The sequence below is a fragment of the Heptranchias perlo genome, chromosome 9 (genome assembly GCF_035084215.1).
Source record: "Heptranchias perlo isolate sHepPer1 chromosome 9, sHepPer1.hap1, whole genome shotgun sequence".
NCBI lineage: Eukaryota > Metazoa > Chordata > Chondrichthyes > Hexanchiformes > Hexanchidae > Heptranchias > Heptranchias perlo.
The window spans coordinates 41,370,618-41,386,676 of NC_090333.1; the positions used below are offsets into that span (position 1 = coordinate 41,370,618).

General features: G+C 42.9%; 1 protein-coding gene across 1 annotated transcript in view; it reads left to right on the forward strand.

The window, feature by feature from the left end:
* Positions 1-16,059, forward strand: part of stil (STIL centriolar assembly protein) — a 49,771-nt gene that overhangs the window by 20,540 nt on the left and 13,172 nt on the right. The window contains 3 exon segments of the mRNA XM_067990259.1: positions 2,669-3,751; positions 11,660-11,846; positions 14,817-15,048. Coding sequence (XP_067846360.1) covers positions 2,669-3,751; positions 11,660-11,846; positions 14,817-15,048 — 1,502 coding nt within the window.

Consider the following 16,059-nt stretch of genomic DNA (forward strand, 5'->3'; position numbering starts at 1 on the left):
TAGAAATCTATCTAGCTCCTTCTTAAATATATTTAGTGACTTGGCCTCCACAGCCTTCTGTGGTAGAGAATTCCACAGGTTCCACCACCCTCTGAGTGAAGAAATTTCTCCTCATCTCAGTCCTAAATGTCCTACCCTGTATCCTGAGACGGTGACCCCTCATTCTGGAACCCCCCCCCCCCAGCCAGGGGAATCATCCTCCCTGCATCCAGTCTGTCTAGCCCTGTCAGAATTTTATGTTTCAATGAGATCCCCTCTCATTCATCTAAACTCTAGTGAATACAGGCCGAGTCGACCCAATCTCTCCTCATACGACAGTCCTGCCATCCCAGGAATCAGTCTGGTGAGCCTTTGCTGCACTCCCTCTATGACAAGTATATCCTTTCTTAGGTAAGGAAACCAAAACTGCACACAATACTCCAGGTGTGGTCTCACCAAGGCCCTGTATAACTACAGTAAGACATCCTTGCTCCTGTACTCAAATCCTCTTGCAATGAAGGCCAAGTTACCATTTGCCTTCCTAACTGCTTGCTGCACCTGCATGTTTGCTTTCAGTGACTGGTGTACAAGGACACCCAAGTCCCTTTTGTACATCAACATTTCCCAATCTATCACCACTTAAATAATACTCTGCTTTTCTGTTTTTCCTTCCGAAGTGGATAACTTCACATTTATCCACATTATATTGCATCTGCCATGTATTTGCCCACTCACTCAACTTGTCTAAATCGCCTTGAAGCCTCTTTGCATCCCCCTCACAACTCACAATCCCATCTAGTTTTGTGTCGTCAGCAAACTTGGAAATATTACATTTGGTTCCCTCATCCAAATCATTGATACATATTGTGAATAACCGGGGCCCAAGCACTGATCTCTGCGGTACCCCACTAGTCACCGCCTGCCACCCCAAAAAAGAAACATTTATTCCTACTCTCTGTTTCCTGTCTGTTAACCAATTTTCAATCCATGCCAGTATATTACTCCCAATCCCGAGTGCTTTAATTTTGCACACTAACCTCTTATGTGGGACTTTATCAAAGGCTTTCTGTAAATCCAAATAAACCACGTCTACTGATTCTCCCCCATCTATTCTACCAGTTACATCCTCACAAAACTCCAGTAGGTTTGTCAAACATGATTTCCCTTTCATAAATCCATGTTGACTTTGTCTAATCCCGTTGGTATTTTCTAAGCGTCCTGTTATCACATCCTTTATAATAGACTCTAGCATTTTCCCTACTGCTGATGTTGGGCAAACCAGTCTGTAGTTCCCTGTTTTCTCCCTCCTTTTTTAAATAGTGGGGTTACATTTGCCACCCTCCAATCTGCAGGAACTGTTCCATAATCTATAGAACTTTGGAAGATGACAACTAATGCATCCACTATTTCCATGGCTACCTCTTTTAGTACTCTGGGATGCAGATTATCAGGCCTTGGGGATTTATCGGCTTTCAGTCCCATTAATTTCTCCAGCAATATTTTTTTTACTAATACTAATTTCCTTTAATTCCTCCTTCTCACTAGTTCCTTGGTTCCCTAGCATTTCTGGGAAGTTATTTGTGTCCTCATCCGTGAAGCCAGAACTAAAGTATTTGTTTAATTGCTCTGCCATTTCCTTGTTCCCCCATTATAAATTCTCCCGGTTCTGTCTGTAAGGGACCTACATTTGTCTTCACTAATCTTTTTCTCTTTATATACTTGTAGAAGCTTTTACAGTCCACTTTTATGTTCCTTGCAAGTTTACTCTCATACTCTATTTTTTCCCCTCTTCATCAATCTCTTGGTCCTTTTTTGCTGAATTCTAAACTGCTCCCAATCCTGAGGTTTGCTACTTTTTCTGGCAACTTTATATGACTCCTCCTTTGGATCTAATACTATCCTTAATTTATTTTGTTAGCCATGGCTGGGTTGCTTTTCCTTTTGTGTTTTTGTGCCAGAAAGGGATGTATAATTGTTGCAATTCATGCATTCATTCCTTAAATGTTAGCCATTGCCTATTCACTGTCATACCTTTTTAATGAAGCTTCCCAATCTATCATAGCCAGCTCACTCCTCATACCTTCGTAGTTTCCTTTGTTTAGATTTAGGAGCCTTATTTCGGATTGGACTACTTCACTTTCCATCTTAATGAAGAATTCTATCACCTGTTATGGTCACTCTTCCCTAAAAGACCCCGCACAACAAGATTATTAATTAACTCCTTCTCATTGCACAATACCCAATCTAAGATAGCCTATTCCTTGGTTGGCTCCTCAAGGTACTGGTCTAAAAAAACATCTCGTACACACTCCCAAGAATTCATCCTCCACAGTATTATTGCTAAATTGGTTTGGCCATAGACCAATAGACAGAAACATGTCTAATACATACAGTTGACACATTTTCAACAGTTTTTTAAAAACACCTTAGCATTAGGTGTCGTGCAAAACAGGCCTCCGTGATTGAGCCGCATGGCTTAAAGTGAAGTGCTATAGTGCCTTATGATCTGAGAAGTAATGATTTTTAAATGTCAGTATGTTACGGGGCTTAGCATACTCTATGTAGATTAAAATAACCAAAGGATCGTAAGCTTAGTTTTCATCTTGGAAGTTGTTTTCTGCGTTGAATGTCTTAACTTCTAGAGTTCATATACAAATTATCAATATAATCTTCCTTTGTGTTAACTTAGTTTCCAAGAATCTATCCTTCTGTACCTGAGCTATCACTTGTATTTGATGGAAGTTTTATAGAGTCAAAGCATACTCCAACAAGACTACAACAAAATAAGTCTTTACTAATAAAGCCGCAACAGACAGCAAAAACATCTGGAATTTTTAACTCAACAAAACAATATTCTGAAAATGGGCAGCATGGAGTGACATCCCAAGTTATACCTCCTCCTTTAAAACAAAATCTGATTCTTTCAAATGAATCAGCAGCATCTGTTAAGTCTCATAAAGAGAGACCAGCACAGCAACATCGGAAAGGTGGCCATTTAGTGAGGAAGAGTTCTGGATCATCTTCATCATCCTCCTCTACTCCACCAAGTGGGCCTTCACCTGATACTTCCATGGACCAACCTGAGTTGGGTATGCCCACAGATATAGTAGGTCCAATAAAAAACGTTGTTTTGGGTAAAGGAGGGGTTTCTCCCAAAGGCTGGCAATGCATGTCCAACACAAGACAACCACAAGGACCACCTTCTCCCAACAAATCCAATAGGCATTCATTGCAGCACAATTCTAGCTTCCCACCTCATCCTCCTTCTGAAATGCAGCTACTGGGGCTTCCACCACATTTTCACACACTGTATCCAACTAGCTACTGTAACTGTTGCCAACATCATGGACCTTGCTGTGGACCTTCATTGAATGCTAATTGGCAAGGAAATGTTCCAACATATGGCTCTAAAGGGGTCCACTCACCTAATTGTCATGACTGTAGCCCTGCACCTTGCCAACAAACTCTAGGTTATTTACCAAATTCTCACTGTAGTACTTTGTGTGTGAATAATAGTCCAATAAACCATAGTTTACCTGGACAAGTCGGAAGCACTTCACCTCCAAACAGCAGCTTGATAAAGTCACCTGGAGGCCCCCACACACCATCGCCAAATCAATGTAAAATGTGCACAGGACCTGCTGCATGTTTACACTTTCCCTTGGGCAGACTGGGGCATGACCGAGAAGGAAATGGAACAATGGGATTGCCTGTTGATGCTTACGAGATTCTAATGGAACAGGATAGACAACTGAAGCTCCTCCAGGCTCAGGTAAGGAGGTCCTAATATTTCCATTTTATTTTTTCCTTCTCTTTTCCCTTTGTCATCTCTCTTTCTCCCGCCCCCAAAATAGTGAAACTTTGTAATATACTGGCAACATGTAGAACTGCAATTGTTTATTTTGGGTGTTATATTTGAATGTATTGTCAATTTTAAGCAAAAAAATTAATTTAATGGAAATTAAATATTGAGGACCTTGTAAATTAGCAGTCACTCATTAAACAGTAGGAGAGAGAGAGAAAACCCAAGATACATCTTTGCCTGAAATTCTGATTACACAGCATTGTGAATATTTTGTAGTTTATGGCACTTGTGCTATCTATTTAAAATTTTTTACTTCCAGTAAATTTAATGAGCTAGCAGATCTTACATAATCTGGAACGTGGTTTCTAGCTTACCGTGGTCCCACAACAATCTGAACATGACAGCAGTTTGCCCGTTACGATAATACAGCAAATTTACTCCAATATATTGCTTAACGGATGAGGTAAAAATATTACACATTACTGGAACTGAAAGATACAGGTCTCATGGAGATAGTATTTGTAATACTATATACCTGCCACTATAGAAACTTTATATGCAATGTTCATCCTTCCTTGATACCTCTTGATTTGTTTTCATTACATATTAAAATATTTTTGCACTATTTTCCATGGTGAATATAGTGAGAATGCCTTTTATTTATTTTACCCTCTTTTTTTTCCCCTCCTTAGTTATGATTAGATAAGAAAAAGGAGCAGGAGTAAGCCATACGACCCTCGAGCCTGCTCCGCCATTCAATCAGATCATGGCTGATCTTCGACCTCAGTTCCACTTTCCTGCCCTATCCCCAAATCCCTTGATTCCCCTAGAGTCCAAACATCTATCCATCTCAGCCTTGAATATACTCAACGACTGAGCATCCACAGCCCTCTGGGGCAGAGAATTCCAAAGATTCACAACCCTCTGCGTGAAGAAATTCTCCTCATCTCAGTCCTGAATGGCCAACCCCATATCCTGCAATTATGCCCCCTAGTTCTAGACTCTCTAGCCAAGGGAAACAATCTCTCAGCAATCCCTCAGAATCTTATATGCTTCAATGAGATCACCTCTCATTCTTCTAAACTCCAGAGAGTATAGGCCCATTCTACTCAACCTCTCTTCATAGGACAACCCTCTCGTCCCAGGAATTAATCTAGTGAACCTTTGTTGCATCGCCTCTAAGGCAAGTATATCCCTTTTTAGATATGGAGACCAAAACTGTACGCAGTACTCCAGGTGAGGTCTCACCAATGCCCTGTACAACTGCAGTAAGACTTCCTTACTCTTGTACTCCAACCCCCTTTTCAATAAAGGCCAACATGCCATTTGCTTTCCTAATTGCCTGCTGTACCTGCATGCTAACTTTTTGTGTTTCTTGTACGAGGACACCCAAGTCTCTCTCAACACCAACATTTAATCCTTCTCACCATAAGATTGTATCTCGGTACTTTTTGTGGGACCTTGCTGTGTGCAAATTGGCTGTCATGTTTCCCTACATTACAACACTGACTACACTTCAAAAAGTTCTTCATTAGCTAAGGTAAAATGCTTTGGGACATTCGGAGGATGTTAAAGACACTATGGGGGTTGTATTGGATAACCCCCGAAAATAGGTGCTGGGATCGCGGTGCACGATTAACCAGCGTCCATTGGTTGCGATGCAGGCAACATGTAACATTCGTGCCGTCTGATGATTTCAATGATAGCTGCATGCAGCCAGCGCTACCTGCGCTGGCTGCATGCATCAGCAGGGGGCCCCGATATTGGGAGTGGCTAGCGCTACTTAAAGGCAGCCTGCAAGGGGAGGTGCCCTGTGGCTGCAGGAAGTGGCGTGAGAATTGATTCCTCGGCTGCGATGCTTGGAAGAATGGCTGCGCCTGCGAGAAGTCGTGCACCAAGGTTCTCTGATGCAGTAGAGGCCTTGGTGGACAGAAGGAAGGGCATCCTATATCCGCAGAGGGGCAAGAGGCCCTCTAGACATACGCTCGAGGAAGTAGCGGAGCATAGTGCCAAGAACATGGATGCAGTGCAGGGAGAAGTTCAATGATTTGACACAAGTGGTCAAGGTGAGTGAATTCAACTTTCAAGTGGCATCCTAATCCTCCTTCTCGCTTCCCACTTCTCCCTCATCCCACAATCTTTTCTGAATCACGTGCTGCAGATAGTGTAAGCACACGTCTTACTTTTTCCTTTCCCCTCACCACAACTCAACCCGTATCCCTTTGTCATTTCAGATATCCAAGAACTGGAACCTGCCCAGTCAGTGAAGGAAATGGAAGTCGACAGTGATGATGAAGACACACCATCACTCTATCTTACAATCGCAGCCACCAGCTCAGAGATTGACACTGTGCGTAGTTTAAAGGCTAAGATAGAGGAGGGATCTGTACGTGGTGAGATGCTGGGAACAAGTGCGCAGGAGCCAGGGCAGGGGGGGAAATGGATACCGCAGGTGCCAGCTCACCGGAGGGTGAGGTCGCACACTAGTTCTGCTGTAGAGGAGTCAGATGATGACATCGATGGGCCAGGCTAGAGAAGAAGGCTGATGGCTGTACAGAATCAAATGCTTTGTGCGCAGGCTTTCCAGTGCACCATGTCAAGAGCATAGAAGAGTCCCACTCCAACTTGGCACAGGACTTTGCGTAGAGCTTGGAGCCCATCCTTTCCTACATAGAACCGGTGGTTACCTCCATCAGCACACCTGTGGAACCCACCATGATAGAGCATCTGATGACCGATGTCACAGCTTCCATTGCAGCACAAATATCTGCCATCAAAGGTCATACTGCTGCCTTGGCAGCTCAGACAGCTGTTAACGTGGCACTGGGTACCACTCTTGAAAGAAGGCTTCCAGGGCATCACAGCAGTCCAACAAATCACCAGGATTGCTGAGGCACTGCCCCTGCCACTCTGCTAGTGCCCTTGCTGTTGCCTGTCAGCCAGCCAGCCCAGATCGCTGCAGCCCAGGCCGAGATGGTGCAGTCTGAAGTCGGGCCCAGAGTTGCTCGAGGTCGTTCTCCAAGGCCATCTGCACTCTCCTCAATTGAAGGTCAGCAGCCTTCCACCAACCATGCTCCAGCCTCTGGGGATGCACCTTGTAGGAGCACTAGGAAAGGTAGAGGCACTAAGGGAATGCACAAGGGTGAATAGTCTTATTTTGTTTGCATCATTTCATGTGTTAATTTATAAATGTGGATTTGAATTTGCATTTGGTGGTGGTTTTTATTTCTGTGATGAGCTGAGGAAGGAAGCAATGTGTAATCATAGGAGGTCGATTTGATGGTCATGTGAGAGAGGAAAGGTAAGGAGTGTGGGACTGTTGGTGAATGGGGTGGTGTCATTGAGGTTACTGGTATCACTCATTAATAATCTGATCATGCAGAGCCCTGACTGACATGGCCTGTCCATCTTGTAGCCTCCCTGCCTCTTCCTCCTCCTCTTGCTCAGCTTCTCGACTGATAGGCGGTGGCAAGGGCTGTTCCCTCATAATGGCAAAGTTATGCTGCATAAAACGACAAATCTTGATGCCCACTCAGCCGAGTACTGCAGGGCTCCTCCAGAGCAGTCCAACCAGCGGGCGCATGCTTGAGGACAACTATGGTGTGCTCTGATGTCCCGTGTGGCGGCGTAGCTCTCGTTGTGGGTCTGCTGTGCACATGTGCTTGCATTCCCGACTGGAGTCATGAGCCATTTTATGAAGGGATAACCCTTGTCGCCCAGTAGCCAGCTTTTGACTTGCCGTGCTGGTTGAAATATACAGAGGACTGCCGCAGGATGAAGGAATCATGACTGCTGCCAGGATAGCGGGCAACTGACCTACATGTTGCACTGCATGTGGTCGCACACCAGCTGCGCATTGAGGGAGTCGAATCCCTTTCTGTTCGTGAATATGGCCGAGTTCAGATGTGGAGCACGCATGGCAATATGGGGAAGCCTGCAATGCAAGCAAACCTTCGTGCTTGCTCCTCCTGCTTGTCTCTGGCAAGGGGGAATGAGATGAAACTGTTTGAGTGCGTACAGAGCCTCGATGACCTCCCTTATACAGCAGTGCACCTCAAACTGTGAGATGTTGCTTATATTACCAACAGCAGTCTGAAAGGAGCCAGAGCTGTAAAAAAAAAGTGCCACGATTACCTTGACAGCCACAGGCAATGCTGTCCTTGCCCTGCTTTGAGGCTGCAGTTGTGGCTGCAGCAGTTGACAAATTTCAGTCATGACCTCCTTAGTGAACAGCAGACATCTGATGCACTGGTTGTCGCTGAAGTTGAGGCAAGAGAATTGGTCCCTGAAGACCCTCCTTGGATATCGCCTCCTGCTGAGTGGCCTGCTCCTCTTCCTCCTGCTCCCTCTTCTAGTAGCTTGTCCTGCTCTGCAAGACTTCTCTTCATTCTCCCAGACATGTTCAATTCCCAGAGGAAGCCCTAGCAGGCTACCCATGTCTGAAAGCAACTTTTTCCAGCACAATATTTTAAATGCCACTAAAAGTACTACAAGACCAGCCAGACCACTCTATAGAATATTGAAACTTTATCCAGTATAGGAAACGTCCAAAAACACGTACAATTGTACCAGCAGCCAGAATAAATAATCCAGCAACTAACCTGTAAGTACTTCATGATCACTTTAAATAGTGCTGGTGGGGTGGATCCTTCATGCTGTCCTGTTCAGTTGTGCGAGGTTAAGACGGTGCGTTGGCTGGAGCGTGGAGTTGCAAAATATCACCGGCTGCTTCAAATCATTGTTGCACACTGATTCACATCATAATCTCCCGACTCTACATGCTACCCGGGGTCATTAGGTGCGCACGCGCAAACCCCTTTACCAAGATGACGTCCTGCGCACTTCACATCAGAAGTGTGCATGCGCTTCTCAGATGCCATTTTCGGGACTTAGGTGCCCGTGTAGCACCTACAGAACGGGCGCTATACAGCCCAACTTCGCCCCCAGTATCAATGCAAGTCCTTTCCTTTCCTATTTGTCTTGGATGTTGAGAATATTGAGAGCTGGCATATCACAAGCATATATCCTTCCACCATATTGAAGGCAAATGTCTGTCATATAGTACTGGAAGGAAACAACCAAGAGGCCTGGTCACGAATGTGTTCCTTAATTCAGGGTTTGGTGCTTATCTTGATTCTGCATCACAGAAAGGCAAGCATTTTGCCGTTAAAGCTCTGCAGCACGAGTTGGTTAAACCACCGTTGGCAGAATGTAGGTAGAATTATAGTAAGCTATGCTGCTCAGGTACATAGGATAGGAACAGGAGTAGGCCATTTAGCCCTTCGTACCTGTTCCGCCGTTCAATGAGATCGTGGCTGATCTGTGACCCAATTCCACATACCTGCCTTAGCCCTATATCCGTTGATACGTTTGGTTAACAAAAATCTTTCAATCTCAGATTTAAAATTAACAATTGAACTAGCATCAACTGCAGCTGCAGAAGAGAGTTTCAAACTTCTACCATCCTTTGCATGTAGAATGTTTCATAACTTCACTCCTGAAAGTCTTGGTTCTAATTTTTAGGCTAGCTGGTCTATAATTCCCTGGTTTCCCTCCGCCCCCTCACCTTTCTTAAATAGCGGAGTAATGTGCAATTTTCCAATCTAAAAGAATGCTTCCTGAATTGAGAGAACTTTGGAAAATTATAGTTAGGGCAATGTTCTCACCTGCTTCCTTTAAAACCTTGGGATGGAAACCATCTGGTCCTGGGGATTTGTCACTCTTTTTAGTGTCATTATTTTCTTCATTACTGTTAATTTGCGCCTCTAGCCAAGCTGTTCCAGTACAGCAACAACACTGGCATCTACCCGATAATGTGGAAAATTGCCCAGGTATGTCCTGTCCACAAAAAGCAGGACAAATCCAATCCGGCCAATTACCGCCCCATCAGTCTACTCTCATTCATCAGCAAAGTGATGGAAGGTGTCATCGACAGCGCTATCAAGCGGCACTTACTCACCAATAACCTGCTCACCGATGTTCAGTTTGGGTTCCGCCAGGACCACTCTGCTCCAGACCTTACTACAGCCTTGGTCCAAACATGGACAAAAGAGCTGAATTCCAGAGGTGAGGTGAGAGTGACTGACCTTGACATCAAGACAGCATTTGACCGAGTGTGGCACCAAGGAGCCCTAGTAAAATTGAAGTCAATGGGAGTCGGGGGGGAAAACTCTCCAGTCATGCCTAGCAGAAAGGAAGATGGTAGTGGTTGTTGGACTCCAATCATCTCAGCCCCAGGGAATTGCTGCAGGAGTTCCTCAGGGCAGTGTCCTAGGCCCAACCATCTTCAGCTGCTTCATCAATGAGCTTCCCTCCATCATAAGGTCAGAAATGGTGATGTTCGCTGATGATTGCACAGTGTTCAGTTCCATTAGCAACGCCTCAAATAATGAAGCAGTCCAAGCCCGCATGCAGCAAGACCGGGACAACATCCAGGCTTGGGTTGATAAGTGGCAAGTAACATTCGTGCCAGACAAGAGAGAGAATCTAACCACCTCCCCTTGACATTCAACGGCATTACCATCGCCTGAATGAGTGCAGCTCCAACAACACTCAAGAAGCTCGACACCATCCAGGACAAAGCAGCCCGCTTGATTGGCATCCCATCCACCACCCTAAACATTCACTCCCTTCACCACCGGCGCACAGTGGCTGCAGTGTGTACCATCCACAGGATGCACTGCAGCAACTCGCCAAGGCTTCTTTGACAGCACCTCCCAAACCCACGATCTCTACCACCTAGAAGGACAAGAGCAGTAGGTACATGGGAACAACACCACCTGCACACTCCCCTCCAAGTCTCACACCATCCCGACTTGGAAATATATCGCCGTTCCTTCATTGTCGCTGGGTCAAAATCCTGGCACTCCCTAACGGCACTGTGGGAGAACCTTCACCACACGGACTGCAGCGGTTCAAGAAGGCGGCTGACTACCACCTTCTCAAGGGCATTTAGGGATGGGCAATAAATGCCGGCCTCGCCAGCGAAACCCACATCCCATGAACGAATTAAAAAAACATCAATTATGGTGAGTTCTCGTCCCTAGTTCAGTATTAGTTTCCTTGGGGTGTCCGGCATGCTATCCTCTTCCTCTACTGCAAATACTGACGCAAAGTAATTATTTAACATGTCTGCCATTTCCTCATTTTCATTTACAATATCACTTAGCAGTTTTTAAAGGGCGCACAATGCTCTTGACCAACCACTTTTTCCTAATATAATTGTAAAAATGTTTTGTGTTGAGTTTGTGGTACCTGCTATCTGCCTAGCATATACTCAAATCCACATTTTTCAATTGTCTGCCCAACTACTTACTGTGTTCCTTTTGTGTAGGGAGGGTGATGGAGGGGGATAAGTAGGATCAGCTTGCCTAGTGATGGCAGATTGAAACTGAGTTGACCCTCTGCAATAGAATCAATGATATAATAACTCTCCCAAACAGGACCACAGCACTCCACAGCACAATTGACTTGCCATCCTGGCTTCACAATGTTACCTGGAGAGGGAACAGGGGATTAGGATTCTTTCCACTCAGTTACAAATAATGTTGTAAGCTGCTAGAGCTTACCATTGCTCATAGTTTCAACTGGTTAAACTCCAGCAGTATTCCTCTGTTGACATGTGGATCCCAAAGTGCTGATTATTGTCAAGCTGCCCTTTGATTCTTTGGGCTTTGTCCGCAGAGAAAGAGTGCACACTCCATATCAGACAAACAAATTCTAATTTGGTTTGGACCCTCTTTCCACATGTCAAAAAACAAACTGACCTAAGGCCATCTGTCATTTTAACCTGATACTTCAAAACACTGAAATTCTGTGAAAACCCAAGAAATAATTTGTATTCTTTAGTTAACTTTTAGTGTTTGGTATATGTAGATTCAACGACTTTTGGACACTCAGCCTTGTGGCATTACAACTCCTGTGACCCATTGCTCTTCAAAAAGTATTGGCATTTCCAACTCCTCACTGCAGCCAGATAGACAAGTGGGATTTGTTGCTATGGAAACCCAGACATCTCCTGGAATTCACATGAAAAAAAGTGTTAGCATTGCAGTAAGCACAGGTGAGTCACAGCAAATCCAAAATCCTTTTATGCAGCATTTGTAGGACTAATTAGATCAATTCTTTGCTTTTATTTTGTATAATAAATGTTTTGTACACATTTGAGGGGAAATATAGATGCTGTTTGTCATTAATTCTTTGAGGATTGCTGTACTATTTGTGCACCAAAAGTTTTTATAAAATTGCAATTTTTTTTCAGACCACTCTAAAATGTACAATAAAGTTTTTGTTTTGTAACTGTTAAAAGCTAAAGGGTCCACCAGGCTTGCAACAAATTGAAGTTTATCCCCTGTCTCTCAGATGGCATTATCAGGAGAAAGCACTTCTTTATTTGAAAACTCCTTGAAAATTGAATGGTTGGTTGTGTAGGGAACATTTTAATTCCAAAGACCTATAGCAATATCACTTAAGATGAGGTGTAAGAGAGCCACATATCCTGCATCTCTGGTAAAGCTCCTTACGGCTCCTCTGCCTGCCAGAGTTATTGTTGAGATTTGGATTTGAAAACTATTTTAATGTATAAACATATAATATTATTAGTTTCTTTATATCTGTTTTAAAAATGAGTTGCTGACTCCAATTAAAATGAGTGTTCCTTCATTGTTTAATAGGTTCACATCTTGTTAGATATTATGCAGATTACAAAATACTCCTTGGTATATCTAAGGAGTATAGAATTTTCAAAATGCTGCAATATCTTTGTGCATACAATTCTAGTTGCTATTACATAGAGTCCAGAGGTGCAGATCAGCGCAACAAGATTAATCCCTGGTGTCAGAGAAAAGAGCTATGAGGAACGACTTGATAAGCTTAGGGCAGTTTAGCCTTCGAGAGATGTCTTGGAGGACACTTATGGAGATAAATAAGATGCATAACAGGATAGAGAAGGTAAAGCTGAAACTATATTTTCAGCTGCAACAGGGCGGCAGCACAAGAAGGTACAGTTCAGGACGATGCATGGGGAATCTAGAAAGCACTAAATCAGCATTTCTTTACTCGGTGATCAACATTTTATACAGGTTACCAGTAAGAATGTTTGAGGCCAGGACATTGGACTCATTTAAGAAACAAATAAATGTGGGATTGGTATTCTGGAAAGATGAGATCAAAGAGCTACCTTGATCCAAACCAAACTTTTGTATGTTACATCTGAACAAAAAGTCATTGACTTGTTTAATGAAAGTGTAGTTATTTTATAACCATCTAAATAAAGCTAGACATCTTGTATCCAAGAAGAATAGATGAGCTGTACTAGCCTTCTGAATATTGTTACTAGGGCTTGTAATTTCACCATATAATTATTTTGTATATGATAGTTTTATGTTCCAATGCTGCAGATGACCACATAATAGTTATGAACATGTTATGCGTGAGCAGTGCAGATCGACACCACCAGCAAAGTGTGACATCTAAATTGTATACTAGGATCCCATGCAGTTTGTAACACAGAATAATTACACTAAAACGGAAAGATAAAACTACATAAAACCCAGTGTATAGGTTGCATCTTAATTGCACTGAGGCAGGTCATAAAAACATGCATAAAATTTGGTCGTCGGGTGTTTTTTTTTAAATAAAATTGTAAGTTTCTCTTCACCAACCACTTCCCCCTCCCCAAATATGCTGCACTTTATGCTAATTACAAAAATTTGCCACAACTTCATTTGGCAGAATTGTTCTATGACATCATGTGAAGTAACATCCTAAAATCATCTAACTTAAGTCAAGATAGAGGGATTCATTTCTTGGGGGGCCTCTGGTGAATGGCAGACGAGCTTGTACAGTTTTGATGGTTATGGTTTTATTTAACCTCTGTTCACCCCTTTTTTGCTTTGCTGACAGTGAGCTAAACTAGTCGGGATAGGGATGAGGAAAAGCAAATAACTATTAGTGGCTCCTAGTTTCTGAGCTCACATATTCTCTATTTACAGTTTCAAAACTCAGTCTTTTGACTCTGTTTTTAAAAAATGTCTGAATACTCTACCCTCTTTCCAAAAAAAAACTGTAACCTTCAATATATGCACATCACAGCTGTGTAATTATAATTCAGTTCTACATTTTAAAATTTCATTCAACATTTTGCACTTATAGTATTGGTAAAGTATACCATGTCAAAGAGATCCCTTGTATTTCACTGTTATGGTGTCACCTGTTACTTATTATGTTCTAAAAGCCACATTTCTGGGAGAACTTATTGGGGCCAATAATCCAGTGGAAATTGCAATCACTCCCTCCCCCTAATGTTATTGGGCATGGAGGTTAAAGGCCTCCCCAACTCACATCAATGTAGCTGGCAAGTAGGTACGACGCTGGGAGTCTGTGCATAAAATGCACACGGCTCATAAGGCCCCAGGAAAAAAAAATAAGGCTCCTCTCACAAAGCAACTGAAGCCTCTGAACAGCACTTCAGCTGCACAGAGGCCTGTTTGGAACAGGCACTGAAAGGGAAGCACCAATTGAAAATAAACATTAAAATACCCCCTCCCCCACCCGCAAGTTCCCCTCTCGCCTTTCCTGCACTGGATAATTCTGCTGGCACTCTACAGGCAGCCAGCAGCTTTCGACTGACTGCTGCCTGAAATTATGGCCCCTTGCACTTTTTGTGCGTCCTTCGTAACATGATCAAAGCGCCATAAAATATTTAAATGAGTTGACCGCATATTAAGTGCATGGAGCACTTGAGTAGTGGCACTGTAGTGGGGGCTTCATTATCGACCCTTTTATGTACTCTAGTCTGGAGAGCCTCAGTCCAAGACTTGAGTACGTGATGTTAGCTGACACTCTAATGTAATAGTGAGGCATTGTCAGAGGTGCTGTCCTCTGTTAAACCAAGGCCATGTCTACTTGTTCTGGTAGTTCAGATAAATATTAATGATCCTGCAGCATTATTCAAAGAGCAGTGATTCTTCTATGTAATACTTCAAGAAAGTGGTACTACATTAATGTGCCTTTATTACATATTCTTTCTTAGGTGCCAGTTTGTTCTGGTGCCCACCTGAGGAACAAGAGGTGCATCAGTCTGTGCCCAACCTCAAACTAAACAACTCTGAATTATCCAATGAAGATATGGCTATCTCTATTACAACTGAGGACACAAGCCACACCAGTATTGCCTCTTCACTGAATGAAGTGGACATTCACAACTTTGTGGAGAACAGTCAGGTTACAACAGATACTTCTGATCAAGCTACTGATATACAAAAGTAAGTCTATATAATAAAGAAAAAGTTGAAATAATCGAAAATATCTTTCACAGATGGAAAAGCATTTTGCATTAGGAGACAATTGAGTAATTAAAAATTTAGATCCAGGTCAAGATTATGATAACATTTACATTAAGGCTGTAACCAGAAAAAAAAGCTGCAGTTGGACCTGAAGGGTAGGGTGAACACCAATGACCTGGAGATCTGGATTGGCCTACGGTTGAGTTGAGCACATTAAATTAATAGCGATACTGATGCCTTTTTAAGCGGGGATAGCGAGTGGTTTCACTGACTTCTGTATTCCACTGTAAATTTTGGGGGGGGGTGTTGCTGCTGGTGGATGGCACAGGGGAGAGTAAAAAAAAAATCAAGGTTTAGTACCAGAATAAGTCAGGTTATGGGGATTTTTTGCACTTACTCTTTTTCTGGATTTGTTGTTGTACAAATGTTTCAGTCTAATTGGCTATGAACTTAACAAGCCCTGATGAATAGATGACCTCAATTTTTGGTACCAAACAATTTTGAATGTGTAGTTAAGAAACAAGTAATGCAGTAAATGACCAAATAGGTCGGGGAATCATTAAAATTGGGAAAGAGGATGAAAAGTCATTTCAGAAATGAAGCCTTGTCTGAGTATCAAAGAGCAGTTTAAAGGCACTGCTTTTGGGAGCTGTCATAAAAGCAGTGCAATCATTTCAGATGGATTTCTGGCGAATTTGATTTTAAAATAATACCTCTTTAACCTGGGATGGTACTTAAGGTGTTACAAACCACATGACATGTAGTCTGATGTAAACATTTCCTTCATCCACCACAAAGGCAAATATTCTTTATTGCGTACCTCCTACAAATGTGGTCATTGCTCAATTGTAATTCAAGGTAGGCTATTATGACCAGACTGAATTTGTCTGTTGTCTTATGACGATTAAGCATCTAATTGCCAGTTAATGGAGAGGGGGGAAAGGGGTAAATGCTTATTAGGCCCAATAGCCTCTTCAGAACCTTTAAATT